Source organism: Platichthys flesus, chromosome 1 (assembly GCF_949316205.1).
Source record: "Platichthys flesus chromosome 1, fPlaFle2.1, whole genome shotgun sequence".
Classification (NCBI taxonomy): Eukaryota; Metazoa; Chordata; class Actinopteri; order Pleuronectiformes; family Pleuronectidae; genus Platichthys; species Platichthys flesus.
Genome location: NC_084945.1, coordinates 23,705,843 through 23,722,393, shown reverse-complemented (window position 1 = coordinate 23,722,393; position 16,551 = coordinate 23,705,843). Strand labels below are relative to the sequence as shown.

At 40.5% G+C, this 16,551-nt stretch overlaps 3 protein-coding genes across 3 annotated transcripts in view; all 3 read left to right on the top strand.

Moving 5' to 3' along the window:
- Window positions 1-822: 822 nt before the first annotated feature.
- Window positions 823-3,591, top strand: LOC133954901 (cytochrome c oxidase subunit 5A, mitochondrial-like). The gene is made up of 5 exons (XM_062389459.1): window positions 823-982; window positions 2,509-2,625; window positions 2,788-2,909; window positions 3,137-3,259; window positions 3,465-3,591. Exons 1-4 carry the CDS (start codon window positions 910-912, stop codon window positions 3,248-3,250), a joined length of 426 nt encoding a protein of 141 aa, XP_062245443.1. The 5' UTR covers window positions 823-909; the 3' UTR covers window positions 3,251-3,259; window positions 3,465-3,591.
- A 1,890-nt stretch (window positions 3,592-5,481) lies between these two features.
- fam219b (family with sequence similarity 219 member B) lies at window positions 5,482-14,255 on the top strand. Its single transcript, XM_062389447.1, has 6 exons — window positions 5,482-5,683; window positions 6,036-6,144; window positions 9,694-9,787; window positions 9,909-9,986; window positions 10,789-10,840; window positions 11,690-14,255. Exons 1-6 carry the CDS (start codon window positions 5,615-5,617, stop codon window positions 11,837-11,839), a joined length of 552 nt encoding a protein of 183 aa, XP_062245431.1. The 5' UTR covers window positions 5,482-5,614; the 3' UTR covers window positions 11,840-14,255.
- Window positions 14,256-14,943: 688 nt separating this feature from the next.
- LOC133954928 (AT-rich interactive domain-containing protein 3B-like) overlaps window positions 14,944-16,551 on the top strand; it is a 48,524-nt gene continuing 46,916 nt past the window's right edge. Inside the window, exon 1 of the mRNA XM_062389506.1 lies at window positions 14,944-15,413. Within this exon, the coding sequence (XP_062245490.1) occupies window positions 15,378-15,413 (36 nt within the window). The 5' untranslated portion in view covers window positions 14,944-15,377. The remainder of the gene's footprint in view (window positions 15,414-16,551) is intronic.

The following is a 16,551-nucleotide window of genomic DNA, read 5'->3' as shown; positions in this document are numbered from 1 at the left end:
GAAGTGCTCCTTAAATTTAACATATGAAAATTTGTTTATTCAGATTAATAACAAAAAAACTATGACAACTGGCGTCTTGTCCCAAACTGGGGGAGTATAATGCACATAAATTATCCATAAGTATTTGTAATTATATGAGATAGGTTGATAACTGATGATAATACTGGCTCATTACAGTGTTTTATCTGTTGATTGATGAGCACTGTCACAACCCAATTTCTAATAAATGTCATAGTAATTTACTTATTCAAGTTAAAATTGATACAACACAACAGTAGCTTTAAAATAAAGGAGGACGATTTAGTCTTGCGTACAAAACCAATTTCTCCCCATAAATCTTTCTGGCAATGATGCATTTCAATTATTGAGCGTTGATAAATTAAGAATGTGTCATGAAGTGACCTGACCCCAATTCTTTCATTAGACCCTCAAACTCTGATTGAAGTTAATCACAAGTCAAGATCAGTGAATATAGGACTCCAGCTTATATTGATAATAATAACTCAAGCATTGATAATAATCACAATAATAATAATAATAATAATATAGTTAGTATTAAGGTTTATATCTCGGTATAATATGATAATGCTGCATATACTTTGTAACAACAACAGGTTATATACTATATATACACTATATATATATATATATATACATAATATATACGTGTGTGTGTGTGTGTGTGTTTGTGTGTGTGTGTGTGGGTGTGTGTACGTGTAGAATGTACGTTAAAACAACCCATTGACAACCAATGACTCACCCACCGCTTCGGAAAACGGACCAATTAGCAGCTCGGACGTAAAAGGCTTCGACTCTCTCCGGTAGTCACGTGACGGCACGTAGTGCCTGTCCGTCCCGTCCTGAGTTGCCCTCGTTAGCGCCAGGACTGTTAGCATCCATATCGGCACCATGTTCCGAGCCGTGTTCCGTCTGTCAGCCGCGGGGAGCCGGACTGTGACTCGGTCACGACCCTGCTACACAGGTGGGACTGTCCGCTTCACACATGGCGTTGAAATCAGTAACCGATGTTATGAAGAGGACTACTTTTGACTTAGCCGGCTAGCCGCTTAGCTTAGCTGCCGCCGCGTTGTGTGTGTTGGTGGAAGCTAACACAGGGTGACATTGAAGTGTTCTCATGAGGAGAGCTCCTCGTGGACCGGCCCGGAGTGTTTTCATGAATCGTCGCATCTCCTGGAGTATTTTTTACTGAGGAGGCGCGACGCTGATTGGAGCTAAGAAGCCCCGACCTTGTGACGACCCTTCTGGGTTCGTGCCTGAGTGTCAGTGGCTGCAGCAGTTCACAGGCTGCGGATAACAACACGTTACTAACAACCTCTGACCATGTTAGCTACAATGTTATACATGTACTTTCACAGATTGAACAACTGTTCTTACTGCCAGGGGAGCGTGTGTACACTGGTGGTGGTGACACGAATCAGATGAGTCAATACTGGCGAGATTTAATAAATGTGTATTGTGATAAATGTGGAGTTATTATTATGCCAGTCTTTAGCTAGGTGCATCATGGGATGTCATGCTATTTACGATATTTCTGTTGGGTGAGACAGGTTATGGTCAATACCAATGTAATGCTTTCTATAATTGCGTCCTAATGTGGGTTTAATCTTTTTTTAATCGGTTTGTTGTGGAGGTCACATGCACAAAGTCAAGTTTTGTTTGTCCTCTATCATGTACAACGCGTTAACAGACACACATCAACTAACCTGATCAAGGCAGTGTATCTAAAGATGCTGCTTGATTTTATTATTATATATTTTTTTGTAAGTTATTTATTAGAACAAAACAGGAGTACATAAAATAAAATAGCAAGAACAATAACACGCAGTGCAGGGAGAGGCAGAAAACCCAGTAAGCCTTTTTAAAGCCAGTCCTAAGTAATACAGGTAATACAATGACGTTATATAAGCAAAGGATTTGTGTGTGTGTGATGTAGATATGTGTGCACATGCCTTCATAGCTGAGTGTATGATAACATCGTTCCTTGAAGCATTGAACAAGTACCGTTATAACTCCTAGTTTCTGTAAAGACACACTCTCTGTTCTGTATTTAATAGAAGTGTTGCTTCCTTTTGTGGTAGATCATTGAATAAGGATATGAACAGTGTGCTCTTTTAGTTTTAAAATCGGTGAATCTGAATAAGGACCTGCAGTATTTTATTTTTCTCCTTTAAGAACAGCCTTATTAGGCGTTTATAGAAATAATAGTTGTATCCTTAAGTCACACTCAATGCCATATTGTCAAGGTTAAATGTAGCCTTGACTGATCTGAAACAATGTTTATAACGCTACTGAATATATTTTTTGATACATTGAGTTTACTCAAAATGTGTATTTCTTTTGAATCCTCTGTTGTCAAAAACATGAATAGTCTTAACAATTTTGTATCATTTTGGAATTACATTTGACCCTATTTCTAACCATATGAATAGATAATAATAATAAGGAATCAATATTTCATAGTCTCTATTTCTTCTTCCTGATTTTCAGCCCCACTGGCCTCCAGATGTTACTCCCATGCTAAGGTGGAAACAGACGAGGAGTTTGATGCCCGTTGGATCACCTACTTCAGCAAACCCGAAATAGATGCCTGGGAGCTGAGGAAAGGTGAATGTGCATGGCTGATGTTTATCGTTTTCCAATGGCGTGTTTATTTATCATTTACTTCGTTCACTCAAAGTTATGGTTCCAATTGCAAAAATGGCATTTTTATTATGTTTGTGTTTATGTGAACTAATCTGGGCATTTTCCAATACTTTCAACCTAAAGGCATGAACACCCTGATTGGGTATGACCTGGTGCCTGAGCCCAAAGTCTTGGATTCGGCACTGCGAGCTTGTCGAAGACTGAATGACCTGGCCAGTGCCGTCCGCATCCTTGAGGCTGTCAAGGTGAATTCTACTTCTTTTTTTAGCTCACTTAGGGTCGGCCATAACCTCTTCTTCAGCAGAGAGCTAAAACTGATGACAGTCCCAGGAACAGATGTTTCAAATATGTTAAAAAAAAACGTTTGTGATAGTGAATTGTCTGATACTAATAACCTCTACTGCTCATCCAGTATGCAAATAATATGCATCACCTGTTTTGTTGATTTTGTGTGTGAATGTGTGTTTTGCAGGACAAAGCAGGCCCCTGCAAAGACATCTATCCCTACGTGATCCAGGAGCTCACGCCCACCCTGACAGAACTCGGCATCTCAACACCAGAAGAGCTGGGCATTGATAAGTTATAGTCTGTCAAGGTGAGACTGAACTATATTGAACTGTTAACTTGGGAAGGTGATTATGCTTTTAGAAAAATACAGTAACTTGTAGACCCGGAAGTAGTGATGCTGTCCAGTGCTGTATACCTATGCTGGCCCTATCTCACTCATGAAATTAGATTAGAGGTAATATTGGATATCTTTTGCATGCAGCTGAATCAATGTTTTGTTCCTCCTTCCTCAGGTCATTTGATGTATAAAGAGATCCTGATTCTCTCCTGTCAGAAATGTCTATATTGTTGATTAAATCCATGCTGTCCTGTTGTGTACAAAATGGTGGACCTAATAAAGAAAAACAATAATTTTATAAAGTGTCAGTTTTCCTTTTCTCAATTTTTGTTCTTCTTATTCCCTACGTCCAGTCCTTTATGTTAAAGCAGCCTGAATTGTTGATGGTTGTGTTACATTTAATGTGCTTTGAGTGCCGGGGCTTACAATGGAATAGAGCTGCTGTTGATATCAGTAGTTACATCTCTGCTTCACCTGCTGGCATAACATTGAGTTATAGCAGTCTTGTTCTTATTGGAGTGAGTGCAGGATGTAATAGCAACTAAAATACTTGTCAGTTGTGACTCAGTGTCAACACTCACTGTCCAATGTTTGACACTTGTATAATTAAAGTAAAAACCGAGTTACAGACAGAAACACAACATGAGAAAATTAAAATCAACTAAAAGTCAAACATAGGGAAATTCCATTTCAGCTTCTTAACCATGCCAAGTTTAAACAATGACATCTTACGGACTCTGCATCTACAGTGTTTGCTCTGTAGGCTGCTGTATATCTTATGTCAATAAGGAAATGAAAGCTGCAATGGCTGAAGTTGAAAATGGGAAAGAGAAAAGTGATTTGGTAATATTAAACAGAAACACAAAGTTTTGTTCATTTGAAAGGTATGTTTAAAATACAAATGTGAAGAGGTCATCAACATGAATGGGGATGAAGTAAAAGCATCTGCACCGATCACTCATGAGATCTATCTTTGACTAGGAATGTGAAGCTTACATGTCAGCAGAGGAGCCTGACTGGTTTTCAATCGGCTGGTAAAATGTATGATATAAATAGGATATTGACAAATCACATATTTGAATGTATCAGCAATCAGCATATTATCCGGCAAGTCCTGACATGAACACTTTTTTAGAACAAAATGCATAAGAGGATTTGGTGTAATTTAGAACTGGTAAAAATACAAACCTATATCCGTACAAATATGCTTTTGTACTAAATTTAGCTTATTTCTATATAGTTCAACTCCCAGGGTAAAACCTATTACTACCATCGATGGACAATAACCTGCCAGCATACATTACATATTAAATATGCAAACCATCAGCACATATATTTAAATTGTTTTCATGAGTGCCATTTGACCCAGAATTCCGGTATTGGTCAAGGTGTATACAGAAGAAGATTCAAACCCTGAGTTAGATGTATTATAAATCAGATCTGATTGCGATCTTGCACTTACAAGCATAAAATCTTGCAGATCATTTATGACAGATAATACCACATACATATTCCTTATAATGTACAAGATGGAAGGTAATGGGATAGTTACACACTTTCTTTGGGTTGTGGTTCATATTAGTGTTCAGGCAAACGAGTTGTGGACATACTGAGCAGTTAAACACAAAAAAGTAAAAACAAGCCAAGACACTTATCAGGAACTATGCTCAGTCAACATGGCGTGAATGATGACATTGACATTATACACCAGAACGTGCTTGGAAGTTGCAGAGCAGGAAACAAAGTAGGAAAAGATCATTGTCCATTTGAGAATAGCCATGCAAAAATAAAACAGGGAAAAACGCATGGACAAGAAACAGTGGAACATATATTATTACATTGTGAGAAATTAATTGAGATATATTAGTTGTCCCATGGCTTTTAGTTGTCTGGTCTAATTGGAAAAACCACAGGCAACATTTATGTTATTAAAAAATAAATATATGCGTGTGCGTGTGTGTGTGTGTGTGTGTGTGTGTGTGTGTGTGTGTGTGTGTGTGTGTGTGTGTGTGTGTGTGTGTGTGTGTGTGTGTGTGTGTGTGTGTGTGTGTGTGTGTGTGTGTGTGGTAGTGGGTGTACAGTCCAGACGGTGGCGATAACGCGCCTCTGAGTCTGTTCTCTTACTCCCACTGAATACAAAAGAAGCATGAAGGTGGGACACCAAAGAAGAAGAACAGAGGAAAGAAGGAGGAAATCCCAAAGAAGAAAATCCCAAAGAAGAAAATCCCAAAGAGGAGGCGGAGGAGATGTGTCTGAGGTGTCCCGGCGGTGGGAGCTGTGTCGTCATGGCGGTGTGTTGCTGCAGACGGGAACAGTAACACGACCATGATGAACGACATCATAGAGGAGCCGGAGAAGGACACTTTGCTGGAGCCGCAGCCACAAGTTCAGTCGGTAAAGTCAGCTAACACACCAGCTAGCCCGGCTAACGCTAGCCTCTACTCACAGATTTGTTTTTGACAGCTCCTCAGATGAGGCGTGCCCACTTAATATTTGACTGTTACACTAAAGCGAAGTTTGGCTATGAATCATAAATGGAGTGACATGTTTAACATTGTTGTCTCTGCCTGGAGTTTCTGTTTTCATAACTGCATGTGGCTGCGGAAATGTTGTTGTTTACCACTTGAGACCGACTTGAGCTGGATATGAAAGATCACACAGAGTTGTGGTCCTGTCATTTAGATAGCACACGGAGTCGGTGACTTGGCTTCTGTAGTGAACTTAAACACAGCTGTTTCTTTAAAAGGGGCCCAGTGGTGGAACAAGACCTAAGGTGGCCGATGGAGGCATCAGGCCTGTGGAGAAGAGAGGACCTTACATCATGTCCAGAGTTCCAGCCATCCACCTCAAACTACGTGAGCAGTTTCTTGACTCATCCTAACCTATAACGCGTTGTTATTATTGTTTTTATCAATTCAGCTGTGGTAAAAAAACGTCATACGTTGCTTAAAATGGGTCAGAATTCAATGTGTGGCCAGCAGAACCTGAGTCGTATGACACTGAATGGCTCAGACGCCCTCAGGTTGCATCACAGTGTTTCTACGGAAAAGGTTTTAACTTTACATAATGTCGCTCACGGCTTACTTCCATCAATTTCATGGCTCTGATGTCTTTATGTCACGTTGACCTCAATCGACTGCTTTAATGTAAACTCAACAAATATCTCCCTTACACTTCTGACTGATTTCAGACTCAGACTCCAACATTGACTTGCATCTTCAAAACGCACTTTCTGCTCCCTTGAGGAAGTAATGCTGGATTTTGTGCATGGGGAGTCACCACATTGTGAATCTGTCATGTGAGTTCTGAGAGATGTGTTGCATGAAGACACATGACAAATTCCACAGTCTTCTTTGTCTCTGTTCAAAACGTGTTCACGCTCAGTAATTGGAGCAAGGGAATGGTAATGTGAATTTGAGCTGAGTTTATACCAAAGTTTTGTTGAATTGAAAGAAAGAACTTTATAACCAGTTTTCATCAGTTTTAAGAAAAAACCTTCTGTTGAAATACACAATGTTATTGCTAGATTTTGCGAACCTGATGTGCTACTTTTTTCAAAGTGTTCTAGGAGTTTTTGGACAAACTCCAGAGAATTGGGTCCAGACTTTCTCAAAAGTTTGCCTTTCACACGTGCACATCGCAGCAAGATATCTAGTGCAAAGACTCCTTCAGAATAGCAGCAAATCCTCTGCAGGAGGAACTCTGGAAATCTCCGGAGGTCAGTGCATGTCTGAAAGTTGCATTAGCAACCCCTTAGAGGGTTGGTGTGCAAATTTCAGAAGGCATTTAAATATACAATAATAAAATCTTGTTTCTAAATCCCCATGAGATTCTTCAAATGTAGTTCTTGGATCAAGACTTGAAATTAATTTTAATTGAGGTCAAAATCACTCGTGTGACTGCAGGATTCTTAGGTTGTGTTGGGCGATATGGCCTAAAACAAATTCGCGATATTTTGAGGCTATACACGATAAACGGTATATATCTTGTATTTGGAAATCTCCTCTTAATCCCTGTACAAATGTTAAATTAATAAGGAAGTGGCTAAGCTAGCGAACGTTAGCAATTCTGATGGTCACTGAATGTGGTGTAAATGACCTCATTTCGAGTCGAATATAAATGTCAGGCCTTCTGATCAATGAGCAGCTGTGGATGGTTTTCAACCAGGCACGTGCACAGACATTTTTGGGGGCAGGTGCTCAAACCCCTCATCTGTTTTACGAATTGATGGCCTAATCCAAGATAAAAGAGAGCTGCTACCCTGAGCTGCTTGCTGCAGTTCCCTGTCCTTCTGCTTTTGGAGTCTCTCTTTTCTTGGCATTATTCTGCAAAGTTTGTAAATGAGATAAATCAATGTTGTGCATAATTATCAAGAGTGATTTACATAATCTCTATAAAGCTGACAACACAGTACACACACATTTTTACTGTTTTTTGACAGAGTTGAAGCGTAAGCAGCATTACACTAATAATATACCACAATATACCTCACCAGACTGTCATGTAGCTCGACCTAAGACATTTCAATAAAACAAAACTAGTGAACGTCTAATTTGTAAAACAGTAAAACTGCCTTTAAATTATCTGTCTGTCTGTCTGTCTGTCTGTCTGACTGTCTGTCTGTCTGTCTGTCTGTCTGTCTGCCTGTATCTTTCTGCCTCTCTCTCTTCATTAAACATAACAAACAGCTGGTCAAGGCATTGAAATCACGGATTTCAATGTTTGTTTATTTTTTAAGGGAAACGTCGGACCAGTTGCAACATAATGTTTTCAGCGGAGCTAATGTTGTCGTTAATTTATCACCAGAAAACGTTGTAGGATTGCTCAAACACCGTCATTACCTGTTTGTATTATGCTGCGGGTCAGAGAAGAAGTATGCTGTCACAGCCATGTGGCGCTCGGCTGCATGAGGAGGAGGGAGGGAGGGGTGCGGGGGGGGCTTGTGAGCGCCGCGGAGCATGTCAGGGCAACATTCTCACAAGAACTCAAATAAATGCCTGTCAGATATCAAAACACATTTGGGGGGAATTGATGACAGAGAGAGTAATTTTTATTTTTAAAAAATCTTGACAAATGAAGAAAAAATTGGGCTCCAGCAGAAGGGCACTTTTCTGACCCAGGGCAAAAGGGCCAGTGCTTGAGCACCACTAGGGGTAAATCTGTGCAGGTGCCTGTTTTCAACTGTTCTTCAAAAATGTCACTGACCGGCTGCTTCATCTGAACATGCCTCACATTTCACTGTGGAGCAGAGTGAGTGTTGGTGGAGCCCCGGGGTCTCTCTCTCTCTCTCTCTCTCTCTCTCTCTCTCTCTCTCTCTCTCTCTCTCTCTCTCTGTGTGTGTGTGTGTGTGTGTGTGTGTGTGTGTGTGTGTGTGTGTGTGTGTGTGTGTGTGTGTGTGTGTGTGTGTGTGTGTGTGTGTGTGTGTGTGTGTGTGTGTGTGTGTGTGTGTGTGTGTGTGTGTGTGTGTGTGTGTGTGTGTGTGTGTGTGTGTGTGTGTGTGTGTGTGTGTGTGTGTGTGTGTGTGTGTGTGTGTGTGTGTATTAGACTTCAAGTCTTTTCGGGCACAGACACACACAAGCATCCACTCTCCCTGTAGTAAACAACGCTCACGTTCACCTTCATCACTGATTCGTTAGGTTCCGCGTTCACAAAGAATATAACACCACTGTCAATAACCATCTCTAAACACTCGTCAACTCCGTGAGGCTCTTCACTTTCTTTCACTCACTCCATACTCTCTTTCTTCATTCTGATACAAAAATGTGCATGCACGCAGGCGAGTTTTCTGGATGGGCGGGGGAGTGAGCTGTCTGCTGTTAGACAGGCATGAGGGGAGAGAAGTGGAACTTCTGGTTGAAACATTCACGTGACAATTTGTACTTGATCGTTGAGATATAGCAATTTAACACATCTCGCATGGAACAAGCCACGATCTATATAGAGCATATTCCATATATCGCCCACCCCTAATTATACAGTGCATTGAAAGCCGATGTTAGACCCATATTATTGTCACAGTTTGCATGTGTTTCTTAAATGTGTTGAATCCTCCCAAATTCTGCTAAGAGATACTAAAAAGCCTTATCATGAACTCAGTTTAGATGTGTAACCATCATATGTGGATGTCAGCCCTTTACAAAGAAGACCTTGTTCTCGTTGTGAAATATCTACGAGAACGAGGCAGCTGTCCCGGGGCATTCAGGCTTCAGTATCTTGCCCAAGGACACTTTGACATGCAGAGGGGGAAGAGTGGAAACGAATCGCACACCTTCCAGTTAGAGGAAGTCCGCAGCCATCATTAGCTGTTCTTAGCTCAATAAACCCACATATGACATTTGACTTGACTATTACCCAGTCTGTCCTTCTCAACACAAAATATATATCTTATTCTGATTATTTTTTAGAGAAACACAGGGAGATGGCAAGAAAAGCACTGAAGAAGAAAGCCCTCTCACCAGGACCTCCGGTGACGCATCAGCCCAGACAAGGAGTCAAGAGGTGAGGAGACGAGGCCTGAGGGGTTTAGAGGAAGCTGCTGGTTGTCATGTCATGTCTGCATAATGCAGGAGAGGCTTGTTTTGCAGCAATTTTAACCGGTTTACTGGTTCTCTCTTTTTAGGACGGTGAAATATAACAAGGGGTACGCTTCTTTGAGTCAGCATGCTGAAGACACTCTGGTTGCACTGGACTCAGACAGGTAAGATTACACCAAGGAGGATCTCCGGAGAATTGGGTCTGGACTATCTCCGCAGTTTGTCTTTCGCACATGCAAAACACAGCAGGAGCTTCTCCTCTCTGATGAGTTAAAATAATTTAATAAAATCCTCTGCAGGATTCATATTCAAGTGAGAGGTGGTGCAGCAGGCAGAGGCAGGAAGTAATGTATTCATACCTCTGCGAACATCACAAGATTTTGCTCAGAGCACATTGACGACAACGTCAGCTCTTATAACCACAAACTGTCATGACATCTCCATCGGGGTCTTCTGCGTGTATGTATGTGCACTCATGACCAAAACGTTCTGCAGATGGAGCCCTGCTGATAACTCCAAGACAAAGGGTAACCCAGTATTTGCTTTTAGAGACCCTACATTGTGGAACTTACCCACATTGAAGTTGGACTAATTCTCTAGCTTCTTTTAAATGCTACCTTAAAACTTTTCATTTTATGAAAGCCTTTACAAATGGTGGACATTGGCTCTTATTTAGACTGACTATTCCCATTTGTTTATTTATATAATTCTATAAATTTTATTGTTCTGTATTCTCTGCTTGTGTTCTTTTGTTTTATTTTCATATTTTTCCCTTGTAAAGCACATTGTTACATTGTAAACAAAACTTTATTAAAATGTTATTATAATAATAGTTATTATTATGATACTTGTGTAGGCAGGAGAAAGCGGAGGCAGTTTCCTTGTTGTTTGTGTTGCTGGACATGTTTCGACAGATTTAAATTCTTTACATCAGAATGACAGAGCCTGTCCTACTTGTCTGTGCAGTGATGAAGAGATCGATTTTGAGCAGTATTCCTCCGGATACTCTTCAGCAGAGGTGAGTCAGCCCCATGGCATGTTCTTCAGATGCACTCAGATGGCTACAACCGTGTTGTTGTTCCAAGATTTGTGCGTTGTGGTTTTTTTGTCACCTATACATGTTCAAAGATAATTTGTGTTTCTATCAGGGCTTTAAGTTTTCAATTTTGCACTTTCGTCTTTGTGACCTCTGTCTGATACGAGTACCATCAAATTATGCACAATTTTTTTAATAAGTAAGGGGTTAAAATGGGTCTGTAATAGAAAACAGTACAGAGGAAAGATGTTTATCATGTATATAACTGTACATGATAGCCCAGATAGGATTGGAGCTAGATCTTGTTTGTGTTTGTATTCATTCATACATATTGTAAGAATCATGTATACCGAGTTACCTGTGCAGTGTGCATGGGGAAAAAATGGGCCTCTGGCTGTTTCTTAACCTCAGATATGTGGTTAGAGTACTTCATCTCGAGTTTAAATTCAGTTGTACTTGTTATCTCACATTTTAGTTGAGTAACTGAACAATTTGCAAATTTCCAAAACAAACACAATATGTGTAAAAGGTTCCTGGGAAGTCTCAAAATCATAGACACCAATAGATGACAGATGTTTACAACCCAATTTAACCTTCATACTAACAATAACTACCAGATGACTTGACGTACTGGTAACCTTACTTGTAACCAAAGTCTGGTCAGTCGCAGAGAGTTATTTCCTTCGTTTGGCGACTAAACACCTTTTGTAATAAGGTTTGATTCAAAAGAACAGAGACCGTAAACAGATGGACCTCGGTGAGTTGTTGATCAGGTTGAACCAGGTTACTCTGAGATGACTGTGTGTCACAGAGGTTCACTTTGCTCTCCAGGTCCACCCTGATTTAAGCAGGCAGCTGCTTCAGGACGGCTACCGCCTGGATGAGGTCCCTGATGACGAGGACCTGGACCTGATTCCGCCCAAAGCCATGGGCTCCTCCATGTGCTGCTGTTCTGAGGGCCCGTCTTGCTCCATGCAGTGACGCTGCTATCCGGACTCAAACCCCTGCAAGGTCTTGGTTCCAGTTCAAGTTGCTGTCTCAAGTCACTGGGGCCTGAGGCCTTCTTTCTAGCCCAGCTCCCCTGCTGCGTTGCCTGAGGACTTCCAGGCCTGAAGCCAAAACTCCTGCTGATGCAGGACTGCGTGCACCAAAACGCTCATCCTACAAGAAGTGGCAGATGGATGTAAGAACAAGCCTTATCCACTGTGACTCCAAAGCTCTAGCTTTTTTCTATTTTCCTTTTATCAACCTACAGGAACCATTATTATGCCGCTGAGTGAGAGAGAAATTCATCATTTGGGACACGTCTGTGTTGATCCAGTGCAGTTCTGGATACCGTTGTTTCCCCCGGTTAACAGGTTTAAACACGACATGGTGTAATGTGTTTGAATGAATATTATTTTTGTATTATTTTAACTTACTGCTTATTTGAAGCAACTCAAATCACCCTTTACATTACCTGACTAATTGTAATTAGTTTTTTGTATGTCTCTGTCTTCAAAAATATAGTTTGATTTTTATTCCAAAATTAGATGACCACCAGGTATGACATTATTATTTGACCAAAATAACCACATAAAACAACAACAAAATTTTGTGATTTTCAATCTAATCAGAAGACTGAATTGACATAGGATGTGTTGTGTTGGGACTGACTCTACTTCATTTCTCATATTAATAATAATACGATTTTTTTAGGTAGTATCCCTTGCTGAAAGAATTATTATTATTAAGAGGTTAGAATAGAATAAACCCGGCACCCGCAGATAAACGAAAGCCAGGATTATTTTGTTCTATTAGTTTCCTATGATCTGACTCTTTGTGTCTAAAGTATGAAAACAACTCATGATTGATACATGTTGTTTCTGAGTAAAATACTCTAACATAAGTCTTACAAAGTGAAAAATCCATTGTTGGATTAATGCCTACACCTAACCAAAATGTCACACACGTTTAAATGGCAGAAAATGTAAGCAGATAAGTTACTGAAGTGCTTTGACAGAACAACAGATATTTGGGCTGAGTCGAAAGTAGACGTAGAAACTACAAATATTAGGTTCCAGTGAAAGTCACCTTAAGACATATATGTATGTGGTAGGTTGTGTGTATGTTTATATTCTAAAATGTTTTTTGTTTATTTTTACTTTAGAAAACCAATTGTCATAGATTTAAGTCAAGAAGAGGTTACTGTTTTTTGCAAAGATTGATATGTAGCATTTTAAGAGTTACATCAGATCCTGGACAGGATATTGATCTGAAATGTGTCCATGTGTCTTTGTGGACACCAGACCAGAGTAACATTATTTTATTTATTTTTTTAAATATTAATTTGTTGCCTATATTAAAAACAAATAGGTTTCACGTTCAAAACATTAAAACCAGATTACATTAGAATGGAAGTAAATGGGTACCTCTGTTGACAGTATGTACACCCTTATGAACAACAATTCATATCCTTCTTGGTTTGTGTTACTGTCTTTTTTTGTTTCTTACACAATAGACCCAAATTTGTGCCTGAAATGGCTGTCTTCATAATATTATTTTTCCTCTTAAAACAATCTGTTGAGTCATGTTACAACCTGTGTCATATTAAACTATTGGTGTTTATTTTGAAGCTGAGCATTAACAGAAAATGTTTAATGTCAGAGCAGAGCAAGGGGCGGTGTTCACTTTTCAGGGGATGTTTTTGTGTATGAGTGTGCAACCAGTAAGTAACTTGCCTTTCACATGCATTAGTAAAATATAATACAAATCAAAAAATGGAAATGCACAACTGTTGAAGTGCACAGAGGATTTAAGTTACACCAAATGTGTGACCACCGTTATACTTGCAGCACACTGTCTTAGGCTGTGATGTTAACTGTCTTATGAAATGATGTAGCTGACCACTTGAGGGTTAAAACTGGAAAGAGTTTGACATTGTTTGCTAGAAAAAGCTGCAACCTTGATCTGTTCTCTGCAGTGCCGGGATCAACTCTCTAATCCATCAAGTCTTTGCAAAGAAGATGCCTGACGTTGAAAAAGTTACAACAGTCACATGAGCAATGTACTTATCTCTGTGATTGTAATGTGGGCCATTTAGAAATAAAGGCTGATTCCACGCTTACACTAAGTGTATAATCAGTGATGAAAAGTCTATCAACCCCTGCAGCGCCCGGATCTGCATGATGTTCTTCATGTACATTCAAAATATTGCACTTAACACCAGTGGTCAGTAGCAAGTACACTTGACTCACCTGTACTATGCAACTATTGGGACAATAATAGCATAAAGTGTTATTGAATGCTAAATGCGATAACTTAAATTTGTTATTTTATGATGGTGAACACTAATCTTTTTTTATTTGATTGTACTGTGCATTGGTTTGCATTATTAAAAAAAAATCACTTATCTAAATTCCTTTGTGTTTTATTCTTATTATATTCATTAGTATTCATTTTCATCGATGCCTGTTGGCAGAGGTCATAAGTCAATGAAGCTTTTCCATCATTGCAAATGAGGCGGGTACATTATGAACGTGGGAGTTGTTAGTACCTCAAGGGGGCAGCATGGAGCTACGATACAGTCCCAATGAGATTATAAGAGGCTTCTTCCAATCACACTACAGCACTTTATTTCCTTTAAACATTACATCACGATCACTGCCATGTTGTGCAGCATTCACAGAAAGACGCGATACTGTGAGTGTTGGAGAATTTAGTGAGGTGAACAAAGCACACTTCCTGTTATAAGATATGTCTTTAAAACAAATATCCATTCCCTGATGACATGGATATCAATGAGACACGTCTATGTATAGGTTAGGTTAAGCTATTGAGGTAGACAACATATATGGTAGTATGTGAGTAAAACCTAATTCAAACACCGTTTAACTATTTTACCGGCTTTAGGTTTAAACTTTTCATCTTAACCATGTGGCGTTGAAGGCCCCTCACAGCCACATAGACTAGAACAACAAATTAAAGAGTTTGAATGGATCGGGCGGAACTATTGGATGAAGAAGAGGTGAGGAGGCCACTGGGACTTGTTGCTGTCGCTGGGCGGGCCCACTGCTGCTGGTGCGCCATGCGGGGGGTGTCAACCGAAGGGGGAGAAACACGACGAGTGAGGGGAGTCACCTCAGCGCTGCGCGAGATATGAGACCGGGCCGCTCTGCTGTCGGTGCCTGTTCCGCTCAACAAGAACTCCACGAAGCCGTCCGCGTGGCCAGGAGACGGGCAGAGTGAGCCGAGAGATCCCCCTGAGAGGAGGAGGTGAAGAAGAAGAAGAAGGAGAAGAAGAAGAAGAAGAAGAGGACGGAGGAAACCACAGGAGCGTTTCTGTCAGTCGCAGTCTGCTGCTCGTGCACTCCGCCTCTCGGCCGCCCGCCCCCCCCCCCCTCCTCGTGCGTGCGCGAGCGTGCGTGTGTTTACAAGTGTGCGAGACGAGCGTCAGGAACGAGGGAAGGAGAGGTAGAAAAAGAAGAGGAAGAAGGATAAGAAGAAGGAGGAGGATAAAAGCCAAGGAAAGGAAGGAGGGATGGTGGACAACTCCAACAGTAGCAAGGCGCAAATGGTGAGTCGCGGTGCCGCTCGGCGTCTCTTCACCTCTCCCTCTGAGCTGTAGTCACACGGGTAACGCAGGAAGAGTTATTCAACTTAACGTCACATTTTCTACAGGAGACAGAACCGACTTTCCGAGCGCATTCGACCTAAATGGTGGGTTATTCTTTACGTTTATTCTACAACCTCACAGCGACACGGCGGTGTGGCCTCACAGAAGTAGCCGTCATACATTAATGTGCTATTAGCCGGTTTGTACGTCAACTTGTTCCAAGAGCTGCTGCTCCGCGTACGTTATCTGCGCATTTTGAGGATGTGGCAGGCAGCCAAATGCGGAAAAGGTGTACTTTTCCTTTTTTCAGTTCGAGCTGAGCTGGTTTTACTCTTCTGTTTAGGTTAACTTGTCCAATAGTCAGTTTATCCTCTTTTCCCATTTAGCGGACACTGAAGTTGTGGGCTGGTTAGAAGCCGTTTAGGTCCCTGTCGGGTTAACTAGTTTTCAGCTTTAGCTCCACGAGTGACCAGTTTACAGTAGTTACTGTAGTTGAGCGTTTCGTCTTGACAAATCACCGTTCTCCTGTTTGATCAACTAGCAGAAACACTTCAACTGAATTTAAATCTCTTATTTCTTGTTGTATCATGAATTTTTGTAGTCGGCTCCTATAACATCAGTATAGTGTCGCAGCTCTATATGCGTGGACTCACTAAAACCTTCAACGTGTCCATTAGAATTGTAGTTTTTTGAAACATTTATGTATGCTTTCCTTTGTAATGAGCCTGTTGACATTAGTTACTGTGTCATTGATTATTTCGTAGTTTTTTTTACACACGCTCAGTTGTTTGTTTTAGTTTTAGATGTAAATGTTGAGAGCTGAATCTTCCAGGGAGCATTGCACATTTTCTCCTTCAATGTTAGCAACTATAGTTCAGATTTATGACTTTGATGCTGCAGATTTTCCAACTAGGTCAGTGGCACGTAATCAAGGTCCTATGGTTCCAATGTTGACTAAAGTGATAGAATGCAAGGAGTCATAATTTTGTAGATTTTTATTATAATTATCCACATTTCACAATGTGTCAATATGTTACACTTTTTTTTTGTTGGAGGGGGTGGTTGCATGTGCATGATTCCATCCCCTATAATGAAATAA